This window comes from Mirounga angustirostris, unplaced genomic scaffold (assembly GCF_029215605.1).
Source record: "Mirounga angustirostris isolate CCGP_5_RB_7025 unplaced genomic scaffold, mMirAng1.0.hap1 SCAF_17, whole genome shotgun sequence".
Lineage (NCBI taxonomy): Eukaryota > Metazoa > Chordata > Mammalia > Carnivora > Phocidae > Mirounga > Mirounga angustirostris.
In genome coordinates, this window is record NW_026991725.1 from 55,952,668 (window position 1) to 55,965,804 (window position 13,137).

Consider the following 13,137-nt stretch of genomic DNA (forward strand, 5'->3'; position numbering starts at 1 on the left):
ATGTACAGAACGGGGAACAGCATGCACGATGGGGGGGGAGGCTTCCAAGAAACCTCTGTGGCTCAGACTGGACAAGCTGTGGGGTCCTCCACGGGGAGCACCCGGCCCCCTCCCCCAGCATCATCCCAGTGCCTAGGGAGCGCCAAGCACCCCTCCCCACTCCCAGCATCTGCTGGCTCCTGTTACAAGCCCTCCTCTGACCGCCGCCTGGCACCGAACCCAGTACCCCGGGAGAGCCAGAGCTCAGCCCCAGGGCCCCATGGAAGGGACCCACCATGGGGGGCAGGCCCCAACAGATCCAGCCCAACAGCAGATCTGGTCCGCTACCTGCTGGAGGGAGACATGGGGAAGGACACAGGAGGAGTGGGTCCTGCTGGGGCATGTCCCCCAGCCCAGGCCCAGGGCAAGTCCCCATCTGCCACGGCAGGTGGGGCCTGGAAGCGGGCCTGACCAATCTGGTGGGGGATGGCGATGACAAGGGAGCAAGGGGTGATGTGATGTCTGCCTCCAAGGAGAAACGTGTTGGCTGCGCCCTTTCCGGGGTGGCACGTGAGGCTGTTTGCCTCCAGGAGCGCCTTATCCAAGGGGTTCCCAGGGCTGGCTCTGGGGCTGGGGGGGCCCAGGTGAGGAAGTCCCCGCTACCACCCCACCCACCTCAAGGTCTCACGTTCAACTGGTGAAATCTAAGGCCATCGTGAGCCCACCCAGCCATCCTTGTGTCTCATCTGTCCCCTCAGCCACCTCCTTGCTAAGCGATCTCTGGCCTTTCCTTAAACACCTCCTGGGATGGGGAGCTCATTCCCTATCAAGACCCCTGCCTCACTCTGGGTCAGAAAGCGCCTCCTCAACTGGCCCCAACATCTGCCTCTGTTGGCTTCCCCTTGCTTGTCCTAGCCCCTGCCTGGCCTGTAGCCACGCCCTCTGCCCCACCTGAAACAGCCCTTCAGAGACCCAAAGCCAGCGAGCGGTTGTCCCCCAGAGAATGGAGTGAATCCTGGGCCTCGGCCATGATGGAGCCCGGCTGGTCCTGCAGCTCCCCTGCCCCCATTGGACCACAGAGAGAGCTGGGCCTGGAGAAGCTAGGTGTCTTTGCTCAGGGTCACACAGATCGTGTCCTGGCCAGGGCAGGGCAGGGCAGGGAGGAGCCCACATGGGCCTGCAGAGGCCAGCTGGGTGAGCTCACCGGAGTGTGTGGACTCATCCCCAGCAGGTCCCAGTCTGCCTGTCCTTCACCCTGCGCCTACAGATCCCAGTGAGGGGAGCCTGTTGGGCCACCCTCGCGGTGGGGGTGGGGGGTGAACTTGGCTCCCTAGCTGGCCTGGGTAGGTTCTAGCCTGACCACTCCCAGCTCATTGTAAGGCCAAGTCCCTGGCCTCTTAAGTCTTCTCCAGAAGATTCTCAGGCCCTGGACAGGGCGGTGGCGCCGGTCTCGAAGGGCTAGGGGGCTGATTATCTGTGTTGGTTGTCCGCCTCAGGCCCAGACCCCCCCATATGCTCCCCTTGGCTGCCCAGTTGGATGGGGGGGGGGACCAGAGAGAGGGCCAGAGATGGTCACTGAGCCCCAGTCGTCCCAAGCATCTGCTGACTACCCCCAAGGCAGGTGAGCTCATCCCAACCACCCTGTTCTTCTCCTCTGCCTGTCACTGCCCACGTGGGGCTAGGGCTTGGGCTGGATGCACTCTGACCTCTGGGCCCCCACCCTGAGCCAGGTCCAGGAGGCTGGAGGTCCGCTGTTGTCACACAATAGGGCACACCTGCTGGTTTGGGCTCCGTTCAGACAGACAGGAGAGGTGGTAGCGGGAAGCCTGGCCAAGTCCGCGCCAGGCAGGGACGCGCAGGTGACTTCAAGAACACCTGTACCAGCTGCTGCCCTTCCGGCTGTTGACACATCTGGTCCACCTCAGCATCTCAGGGTGGCTGGTGGCAGGTGAAGGTGTGGGCTGCTCGGGCTCGGGAATGCAAGCCAGGAAGGGACCAAAACGGGGCCCTTGATACCCACGAGGAAGGCAGGCTGCCCTGGGGGCTGGCCCCAGCACGCTCCCAACCTCAGGACGCAGACCCTGCCTGGCTCCCAGGCATTCTCTCCTCCCTCCATGGGCCTCACCGGCCAGGAGACGGGGCTTTGTTTTCTGTCGTCTTGTACTACGGAGACAGAGGGCCTGCCGAATGTGCTTCTCCAGGCCCGCGGCTCCACGAAGTCCAGTCTGGCCACCGATGGAGAATCTTGAACCCTAGAACTTCGGGACCAGAGAGGCCCCCAGGCCATCGCTGCCCAGTCCCAGTGCTGAGGCTGGGGGTGGGGCAGGGCTAGCAGGGGCGCCCAGAGAGGGCGGTGGGTGTGGAGGGCTGTGCGTTCTGCCGAGCGCCAGTGCCCGCCGCCTTGCCACCCAGAGCCCTGGTCTCTTCCTGCTCACAGGTGATTGCCGTGGTCATGGACATGTTCACCGACGTGGACATCTTCAAGGACCTGCTGGACGCCAGCTTCAAGAGGAAGGTGGCCGTGTACATCATCGTGGACGAGAGTAACGTCAAGTACTTTCTGCACATGTGTGAGCGGGCCCGCATGCACCTGGGGCACCTCAAGGTGAGCTGGCTGGTCTGGACTGACCGAGCGGTCATTCGGTGGGTCCACAAACACTTGCAGCACCTGCCTCCTAGGGATGGAGCCCTATGCTGGGCACAGAGAGGTCAGGCATCCTAGAGCCTCCTGCCAAGCGGTCACTTGACCTCTGCCTGACCACCCAGAGGGACAGGACACCACCTCCGACCGTCAGAGATAAGATAAACGCTGGTTAAGGGCTAATCCGGTCCTGGAGCCGAGGCAAGGTGCTTTATCACGTATGATTTCCGAGCAGCCCAGGCCACGGTGATCCCCTGTCTTTGCTTGCACACCTCCAGTGACGGGGTGCTCACCACCCAGGCTCCCGCAGCTCACATCCTATCTGGAGAGCTCTGACTCCCAGGAAGTTATTTCTTGGGCTGAAGCCAGAATCTTTCTCTGTATGATGTTCTACCTGCCCCTTTTAGAATCTGGCTCCGGCAGAGGCAGCTTCCTCGGGCTGAGGTCAGGGAAGGCTTCCCTGATGGCTGCAGACTTGAAATAAATTTGAGGAGGGAGAGCAGGGTAGAAAGGGCTTTCTAGGGAAGGACACAATGGAGCAGAGGGGGAGGGATCAGGATGAACCTGGGTTCTTAGCAGCGCTTTGCTGTGTGTCCTTGAGCTCATCCCTGCCTGTCTCTGGGCTCCAGGATCTCTCTGGTCCCGAAGAGGGGCAGGTGGGCCACTGTCGCTGTGCTCTTGCACTCAGCCTAAATTTGATCCCATGTTTGGGGGCAGGAGGAGCCCTCTTTCCACCCAGCTGTCGCTCGGCCCCTGCTATGTGCAGCACGGTCCCCAGAGAGTACGGATCAGTATGCATGACAAGAGCGAATACTTTCACAGAATTTGGCTTGGGTCGGCCCCATCCTGGGCACTTGACTGGTTAATTTGTCCAGGTGTCACTCGCTGCCAGTAAGTTAAGCGTAAGGGGAGTGGGGGCCAGCACCAGAGCTGCTCCTGACCGGTCAGATTTCCTTGGGCTTCCGGCCTGTGATCTGAACACGATCGCGGGAGAAGGGGCGACGCCAGGCTGGTTAACAAGGGGCTGGGCTCTTGCGCCTGTAATTTGTTGGTATTCGTCAGGTATGCCCACCCATCCCAGCTGAGCCCTTTCAAGTGGCTATGAGCTCTCTGGGCAGCGAGTCTGTGGCTGTTGGGACATTTTTATGTGGTCTCCGTGGTGGGTTGACCCCGAGCCCCACGCTCACCCCGCGCGCTGCCCGCCGTGTAATTAGCACCGAGAATGGACTCCCGGGACAGACAGCTCATGCTGGAGAGGTCCGGAGTGTAGAAAAGGCGTCTCTTGAAAGGTGACTTGCAGAAGCCTCTGCCCCGTGGGCAGCAGATCAGAGAACCTCTGGGCCCCCCCCGCCCCCCACATCCTGCCGTGAGCCCAGTGGGTGCTTTACACATGTCACGTGGCTCAGCCCCCGCATGCGTGCCTCGTGTGGGATGAAGACGCAGGGAGTGGGCTTGTCCATGCCAAGCGGGATCTGAACCTGGGACTGGCCTCACCCCTGTCTGGTGTGTCTTCTCGGTAGGGAAATCTCAAGTGTTAAGCCTGCTCAGAGCTTCCGGAGCTCCTGGGAAGTGGGAGGCAGGCAGGACTGGGCGGAGCACGTGGCCCCAGGGGCTGCTCGGCTCCCTCCCTGGGAGGTTGGTTCCTGGCCCTCACTGCCCACCCACCTACCCTGCCCTCTGTTCCCTGGTGTCATCGGGGGGCTCAGAATCTGCTGCAGCCCTGCAGCTTCCTAGGGGCCTGGAATGCCCAAGCTGGGCCTTGAGGGCCCCCTGGCCAAGGCTCCCACGTGGCAGGTGGGGAAACTGAGGCCTCAGGGAGGCTGTGGCTCGCCCAGAGGCATTCCGCCAAGTCAGCAGCTGAGCCTGACCGCCAGAAATGAGAAGTTGGCACAGACCAGGAGGGCACGATCCTCGGTGCCTGATGCCCCTGGCTGAGGATGCACCTGCCATTGGGGCAGTCCCAGTGCTGCCCACGAAGGCTCACCGTGCTGACCCACTGTGGGACTGGGTCACGTGGCTCCACCTGCCTGAGCCTCCAGCGCCTCGTGGCCTAATAGGGTTGTTTGAGGATGAAATTAGAGGAGACAAGGATTATAAAAGTGTTCCGTGTGCTAAGTAAGGGCAGTTAGGCAGCTGCTGGCTCTAAGGAATTATAAACCCCAGGCCCCAGGCAGGGGAGGGTGCGGTATGCGGCCTCTCCCCACACTTTAGGCTGAAATGAGACCATAGCCCGAAGCAGGGTCGGGGCAGCTCGAACCAGGGGTCCGTGCTCACCACCTCCCTGCAGTGATGTGCCCAGGAGCCAGATGCCACGGAGAGTCGGGCCTCTTCATGGGAAAGAATGGGTGACCCTGACCTCCTCACTCTTGCTGTTGAGCCTGTCCCCTCCACAGCCTGGGCAGGTGGCCAGAGGCTCCTGTGAGCCTGGCCCTGGCCAAGTGTCACCTTGTCGAGGGCCTGCCTGCTTGGTCTACCTCCCTGCCCATGGGCCAGCTGGGCCCGGGCCTGTCTCAGGAGCACTTCCTTTGCCAGTAATCCCTGGGCCCACCCTCGGCCGCCCGCCGCCCCTGCCCAGCTCTGCAGTGACCTGCCCTCAGCTCCTATGGGCCCGGGGTAGCTTGTGCCTGGTGGGGTCATCCTTGTGACCAGGGGGGTGTCGGGCACCGGTCTGGGCAGTGCCGGGAGCCAGGCCTGAGCCCTAGGTCTGCCACCTGCACCGTGACCCTGGGCAAAGATACTGAATCTTTGTCGGCCTCAGTTTCCTTGTCTGAGAAATGGGAATTTGCCCCATTTATTTGGCAGGGCTGCTCTGAAGAGTAAAAGAAGCCATGTGGGGGCAGGGCAGTCAGTAATGAACTCTTCTCCCTGACCTGTCCTTCAGCCCTCCTCATGAGACCCCAGCTCTGGTCTTAAGAGCTTCCCTCCTCCTTCCAGCTGTGTTCTGGCTGGGGGCCACCCTCACGCCCTCACCTCCAGGCAGCCTGCCACCCCCACCCCAGCCTCGTGCCTCCTGAGCTCTGAGTTCTGCAAACAGATGCTGCATTGCTTGGGTCAAGCCAACTCCTGCTTCCTAGGGGAGGTGGCAGGCCATGCACCAGCACCTTCCCCGGGTGTGAGGGTCCTAGCCATCCCCAAGTACCCCAGCCTGCTGGCTTAGCTGGCCCCTGACTCCTTCAGGCAGGGAGTGTGGGAATGAGCGCCCCGAATTACAAACAGAGACCAGGCCCCGAGAAGAGGACCCGCCCTCTGGTCCCCATGGGGCCCAGCGCCACACCAGGTGACCTGGCCACATTCGGGGTGAGACTGAGAGCTGATGGATGCCCCAGAGGCAGGGGGAGCTAGGGGAAGCTAGGCTGGGCCTCGAGCCTCACAGCTGACACAGGACCGAGCCTCACAGCTGAGACAGGACGGGAGCAGCGAGATGCCTGGCTGATCTGAAAAGGTAGTCGGCTTTGTGCCGCCAAACTGGAAAAACCGGCAGCCACTGGGCTAAGGCCGGACCTCTGTCTGATGAACGAGGAAACTCCAGCCACCCTGGTGAGGAGGCAGGGGTGCAGCCTGTGGCTCAGGTTCCACGCCTTGGCCCCGTTCCGGCGCCCAGGGCTTCTCCCACTGCTGTCCTGCCATCTCTGATCCTGGCCTGGCTCTGTGATGGGCCAGTGCTTCTCACCAAGCGGGCTTTGCCTGGCTTGGGCCGTTTGTCAACGTTCTGAGGATTTTTAATGGTTGCGACTGGGAGGGGACTATTGGCAGCTGGTGGGTAGAAGCCAGGGACACCGTTAAACGTGCTGTATGCAGTGTACAGACCCTGCAACAGGGCATCACCTGGCCCAGAATATCAGCAGTGCCGGGGCTGAGCAACCCAGCCTGGGGGAGGAGCCAGGAGCCCCTCAGACGTCAAGGCCCTGGAGCTGGGCTGGTTCAGCGCTGCCCCGTCCCCTCTGCATCCCAGCTTCATGATGGCACGGGGAGGCCAGGGTGAGTGTGGCTCCCAGTCCCCCATCACAGAGAGTGAAACAGGCCCTTTAGAGGTGAGTGGACGCTGGTTGGCTGCCCAGGACACGGGGACATGGGCTCTCTGTCCCCTGCAGTCTGCACAGCTGGCCCGATCTCGCTGTCACCAGCCAGGCTTGGTCAGGGCCTCTAGGCCTCCCGACTCCCCGTTGGGCCCAGGAGATGCCAGCAGGCCCCTGCAGAGAGCCACCACAGGACAGCTGGGGGGCTGGAGCCCACCGACTGGGAGACTGTGGGCCGGTCACTCCCCCTCGCTGAGCCCCCCGCGACCATCACATATGGCTGGCGGTCCTGGCCTCCATGGGCCTGACCCACGACATTCTAGGTATTTTCTAGTCCTCCATGTCAGTCCCCTCTTTCCCCCCACGAGCAGAAGGGGTCACGTCCCTGTCACGCTACACGAGCTGTCACATCCTTTGTCACCTCCCATTCGTGGAGCACCCGTCGAGCGCCGGGCACCTTGCTGGTTCTCACCCCATGCATCGTGGCTCTAGTCAGGCTTCACAGCAGCCCTGAAGCAGAAGGCTCAGTGGGCCCACTTCACAGGTGAGAAAACTGAGGCCCAGGGAGGCCCAGCTGGGACTGGAGCCATGTTTGACCAGAGCCTGAGTGACCCACCCTGCCCCGGTGGGGGACTGAGCTTGTCCCCTTTGCCTACCACTGGCCCACGTGGGGCCCTGGGCAGCTTGATACGGGGTCAGGTGGCCTCTTTGTGAGCATAGGAGGCCCAGTGGGGGGTGCAGGCAGGGTGCCCACCCCGTCGTGCCCCACAGTGGTTGGGGCAAAAGCCACTCTTGGAGCGGACGGAGCACTGCCCAGCTGTCCTCCCCTGAGGTCCTCGCAGGGACTGACCTCTGCCTCCCTTTTGTGCCTGAGGAAGCTGAGATTCCAGAGAGTCCAGGGCCTTGCCCCAGGCGCCCCACGGGAGCCAGCCTGGGTGTCCTCCACCCTGCCTGCTACATGCTCTGCTGGGGGTGCCCTGGGGCTCAGAGACAATGCGGCTTTGTGGGATCCCCTACCTCTGCGCACCCGAGCCCTGAGTCCTGAGACGTTACCTCATCTGGGCCAGATCCCACGGGGCGGGGCCCACCCAGGAACAAACCAGCAGGGGAGCTGCCATGATGGGAACGGGGGGTGCAAGCCCCCACCTGCTGCTGCTGGCCCCCGGATCGGATGGGCCTTAGAGTCCGAGGCCGTCTGTGTAGCGTGCAGGCAGGGAAATGAAGGCCCAGGGACCTGCTTAGCGTCACACAGCAAATCAGGGGAGCCAAGGCCTCTCACTTGGAGTTGGGTCTTTCTGAGATGTAGGTGGTGACCTTCTGAGCCCTTCACGGGGACAGGCTTTGGGGTGGGCGGGGGCAGACACTGGTGAGAGCGGGACTAAGGCTGGGGGCTGTTCTTCAAGGCCAAGGAGAGGTCTGTGGCCCTAGCAGGCAGAGCTCTGCGCAGGGAGCCACAGAAGCCACAGAGCTGGGCTGTGGTCGGGCACAGGTGATGGGGGAAGGCCTCAAACCGCCTCCAGGATCTTTGTTCCAACTTCTGGTCCCCGAGCGTGCTCTGTGTTGGGTACAAAGTCACGAGCACTAATTGTCCTGGGTTATGGCCAGCTTCCTGCTGAGCTGGCTGTGTACCGACAGGCAGCCTGGGGAGCAGGGGAGCCGGCCCTGGGACTAGAGGCTTATCTACCTACTGGGCTGGGCCCAACAACAAACGATTATTCACCCCACGGCCAGGTGGGCATCCATGCCGGCCACGTAACCTCTGGATACCGCCCTGGGGCTGCCCAGCAGAGAGGGGTCTGGGACCTGTCACAGAAGGAACAGACACAGGAGCACCCTTGGGCTGGGGGCCCGCATGGAGGGCAGGCTCCGGCTTTCTCAGACCCATTCCCTCCTCCCTGTCTCCCCTGCCCTGACTCAGGCCGTGCACCCCGTCACTCACAGAAACCCCCTGCCTGTCCACTTCCTGCCCACCCCCCCCACCCCCCATTCATTCACCCTCCCGCTGGATGCCAGGACTGGCGCTATTCTGGAGGGGCAGCTCCAACTCCATCACTCCCCGCTCTGAATCCTTCCATGGCTCCCTACTGCCCCCAGGGTAGAGCCAGGCCCTTGAGCAGGGGTAGGGTCTTTCATCGGCATGTGGCTGAGCCTGCTCTGCAGGCTCCATCGCCCACCGTCCTCCCGCCAAGGAAGTCCTCCCAGGTCTTAGATGCCGCTCCTGCTGCCAGGCCTTTGTGCTCCCACGTTTGGAATGCTGCACCCTTTTCCCACCCGACCCACTCATCCCCGCCTTCCCGATGTCAGCCTATACCCAGGATCCTCCCCAGCCCCTCCCCCAGAGCTGGGGTTCTTACTACTCTGCCTCCTCCCCCACCTCCAGTGCAGGGTCCTCGTCACCATCCCCTTGGTCTGCAGCTGGGGGCCTGGGTAGGGGTCGAGGAGGGAGTGAAGTCGGCACAGACCCCCTCTGGAGGGAGTGACTCCCGTCACGGACCTGCAGACGGACCGGCAGGATGCTGCCGAGGGAGTTTCTGCCCTGGGCAGGTGTCAGATTCACTGGGGCTTGCGGTAAACCTGAAACTCGCAGCCTGCCGCCCGTCCTCCAGAAGCACGTCTCTGGGCGGGGGGGGGGGGGGGGGGCGGGAGCCTGGGTTTCTAACAGGGGCAGTGCTTGGACCAAAGAGCCCAAGGGTCTTTCCTATCCTGAGGCTCTACTTTGGGGTCCCCTCCACTCCTGGGTCTCTTTGCCCTTCCCAGGGCCTGCCGTGCCTTAACCCTGTCTTTTCGCACCTGCGCAGGGGCCTTTGTGGCTTGCCTTTGTGCCACAGGACCAGCCCGGTGAGGAGTGGGGTTTGACCATTTACTGAACCACTGCTGGGTGGCAGGCGGCGAGCTGGCCTGTGAGAAAGTAGGAGAGTGCTGCGAGCCTGGTCCTCAGTGAGCAGGGCTCAGCGGGGACAGTGAGACAGCTGTGTGCAGGGAAGATGGGGAGAGGGGCCCGGCTGGCCACTCGCCCTGGGAAAGCCACACACTTGCCCGACAGCAATACCCCGATCCCTGCACAGCTCCCGTGGGACTTTTCTAAAACGTGTCTGCACGCCCCTCCTGCTCAAGACCCTGCAACGGCCTCCCACCACCTGTGACGGCTTGTCCCATGCTGGCCTGGCCGCGCACATCTTGTCCTGCCCACGTCTGCTCCGTGGACAGCCTTCAGGCCACGCCCAGGCCATCCTGCGCCACGCGTTTTGTCACTAGCCCCACCCTCCTGTCTTCCTACCGCTTTGCGCCTTGGCCGGGACCCTGTGGTCCTCACACACACCACCCCGTGCCTCCAGCCCCTCTGCACCCCCTCCCCGAAGCCCTGCCTGAGCCCCGGGCACAGGTTGCTGCCCACCCCCACCCCCGCCAGTGTGGTCAGGGCTGTGGTCACATAACTCTGCCTCCTGTCCCCCAACACAGAATCTCAGGGTGCGGAGCAGCGGGGGAACGGAGTTCTTCACACGGTCGGCCACCAAGTTCAAGGGTGCCCTGGCCCAGAAGTTCATGTTCGTGGATGGAGACCGGGCCATCTGTGGCTCCTACAGGTGACTCTCCAGCTTTCTGGGGGCCGGGGACAGAGGTGGCTCCTGTTCCCAGCTGGCTTCTGCCCTTCATCCTGCCTTATGACACCCTGGTTATTCCGGTTCGTGGGTCCCAAAACTGCTGAGGTGTGAGCGGGGCTGGGGCACGCCCGCACGCCGCCCGCCTGTCTCCGGAAGCAGGCAGGGGAGGGCTCCTGTCCCCAAAACTGTTGTGCCAACCTAGAGGTGTCACCGGCCTGGGGGTGGGTGTGGGCCAAGCACACGGGGCGGTCACTCGGAGAGCCACCTTCAGGGATGGGCCAGGACGAGGATGGCCGTGGCCCAGTTCTGCAAACCCCGCCATGCAGGGGGCGGCGGGGGTGGGGGGCGGGCGGTCCGCAGCCACGCCCGTCCACGCAGCCAAGCCACCGAGGATAGCACCTGCCCCTGTGTGCTGGACGGCGCCGGGGCTGTACTGTGCATCCCGTGAGCGGCCTTACGGGGCCCTCTAACAGCCCGCAGGAGTGCCACACTGCTATTTTAGACGGATGGGAGCGGCCCTGGTGCAGGTGACTTGTCCCAGACTCAGGTCTGACCCCGAGGCTTGTGCTCACTTCTCGATTCCATCCAGGCCCCCGTAGCCAGTCTGATGAGTGCCAGCCTCTGGGTGCTCGGGGCCTTGCTCACACGCCCGCTGCCGTGGCTGGGGACTCCCTAGACTGGGGACCCGAGGCTGGAGGGAGGAGGCAGGCCCCCCTATGCCTGACCGGGCCGCCCTGTCTCCCTGTGCTGCAGCTTCACGTGGTCAGCCGCGAGGACGGACCGGAACGTGATCTCCGTGCTGTCGGGCCAGGTGGTGGAGATGTTCGACCGGCAGTTCCAGGAGCTGTACCTCATGTCCCACGGCGTCAGCCTCAAGGACATCCCCATGGAGAAGGAGCCCGAGCCCGAGCCCATCGTGCTGCCCTCCGTGGTGCCACTGGTGCCCTCGGGCACCGTAGCCAAGAAACTCGTCAACCCCAAGTACGCACTGGTCAAGGCCAAGAGCGCCGATGAAATCGCCAAGACGTCCTCCGAGAAGCAGGAGGTCAAGAAGACCCCCGGACTGCGGGGCGCCACCCTGGCCGAGCGGCCCGGAAATGTCCCGGAGGCGCCCCTGCCTGTCCACCCCGGCCTGCTCAACCTGGAGCGGGCCAACATGTTTGAGTACCTGCCCACGTGGGTGGAGCCGGACCCGGAGCCCGGCAGTGACATCCTGGGCTACATCAATATCATCGACCCCAACATCTGGAACCCCCAGCCCAGCCAGATGAACCGCATCAAGATCCGAGACATGTCCCAAGCTAGCACCCAACTGTGGAAGCAGAGCCAGGACTGCAGCCCCAGCCCCGGGCCCAGTGCCCCCCAGGACGGGGGCCCAGCGGAGAACGGCCTTCCGCAGGGGGACCCCGAGCCCCAGCCCCCCGTGCCCAAGCCCCGGACAGTCCCTGTGGCAGAGCTGCTCGCCCAGGACAGCGGCGGTGTTGACTGGGCCCTGGAGACCCCAGAAGAGGAGACGCCCCAGAATGGGACAGATGGAGCATCGCCCCGGACACCGGGCCCAGGCCACGCCCCGCTCCGGCGACAGCTGTCTGTGACCCAGGATGACCCTGACGGCCAGGGAGCGGTGATCCCCAATGGGCTAGATGGGGAGGAGGAAGAAGATGATGATGACTACGTGACCCTCAGTGACCAGGACAGCCTCTCGGGCAGCTCCAGCCATGGCCCCGGCCCCCGGCGGCCCTCGGTGGCCTCCTCTTCTGTGTCAGACGAGTATTTTGAGGTGAGGGGGCGCTCAGCCCCTCTCCAGAGGCGCCACTCCGAGCAGGTAGCCAACGGGCCGGCCCAGCCCCCCCGCCGACAGCTGAGTGCCCCCCACGTGACCCACGGGACCTTTGGTGGACCCCTGGATGGCTCGCCGTGGGCCCCGGGTCAGGAGAGAAGAGAGGCGGGTACTCCGAAGAGGACGCAGGCTCCGAATTCCACGGACAAGGAGACACAGGTGAGGCGGGGTCCCTGCCTATGAGGGGTCCCTCCCCCAGGCCTGAGCAGCCAGAGTGGTCGTCTGCTGGGGTACCAGATCCCCAGATTAGATGGCCTTGCATGCTACAGATGGGGAAACTGATGAACGGGGGCGGGGGGCAGGTAGCAACAACGCAGGGCCACACATGTGGCTGGTCCCTACCGACGCTGGGGAGCCCCTGTGCCCCATAAAGGCAACCGAAGCCAGCTACTGGGAGCCGAAAGGAAACGCGCTTAAAATACCCAGAGATTTCAGACATCGGAGTTCTAGGGAGTTGACCCTGCCCTGCCATGTGGTCCACTCCCTTATTTGCTGATAGCACAGAGATGTCCTTTACACCCCCCAAGGTCACCCAGCAGTAAGTGGTCCCTGTCTGGACCTCATGTCAAGCCACCTCCATGTCAGTCCCTTTGATGAGGGCCCAGGGGACCACTCTCCTCCCCTCTCCCCTGGCTCACATTCGTCATTGCCTCTCCTCCCGGTGACCGCTGCAGGTCCAGGACCCAGAATCCTGGGCCCCCTGCAGCCCCAGCCCAGCCCCCCGTGCCTGTCCTACCTGGGAACAGCACGCGGCTGATCATGCCTGGCATGATGATCAGGCCCATGGGCAGCATCTTGAGGTAGCTGGCCAGGATGGAGCCTGCCTTGGCGTGGTTCAGGTCCCGGGCCGACAGCGACCGCTGCACAATGACCTGGGGGCACGAGGAGGGGGTGAGTCCCAGGCCCCCTCAGGGGCATCTGTCGGGGGCTTTCTCCTTGCTGTGCCTCAGGGAGCGGCAGGAGATAGGGTGCCGTCCCTCTAGCCCTAGAGCTGCTTGAGAGAACTGAGCCTGATGCCCGACAGCAATCCAGCCGGAAGCATGGGTTGGAACCAATGGC

The 13,137-nt window shown here is 63.4% G+C and overlaps 1 protein-coding gene across 4 annotated transcripts in view; it reads left to right on the forward strand.

Annotated features, from left to right (window-relative positions):
* Positions 1–13,137, forward strand: part of FAM83G (family with sequence similarity 83 member G) — a 41,343-nt gene that overhangs the window by 11,123 nt on the left and 17,083 nt on the right. For all 4 annotated transcript variants that reach the window (XR_010408621.1, XR_010408622.1, XM_064583015.1 and 1 more), the window contains 3 exons: positions 2,417–2,584; positions 10,096–10,220; positions 10,992–12,237. Coding sequence is in view for 2 of the 4 variants with exons in the window: in XM_064583015.1 (XP_064439085.1) it covers positions 2,417–2,584; positions 10,096–10,220; positions 10,992–12,237 (1,539 nt within the window). In the remaining 2 variants the exon portion in view is untranslated. The remainder of the gene's footprint in view (positions 1–2,416; positions 2,585–10,095; positions 10,221–10,991; positions 12,238–13,137) is intronic.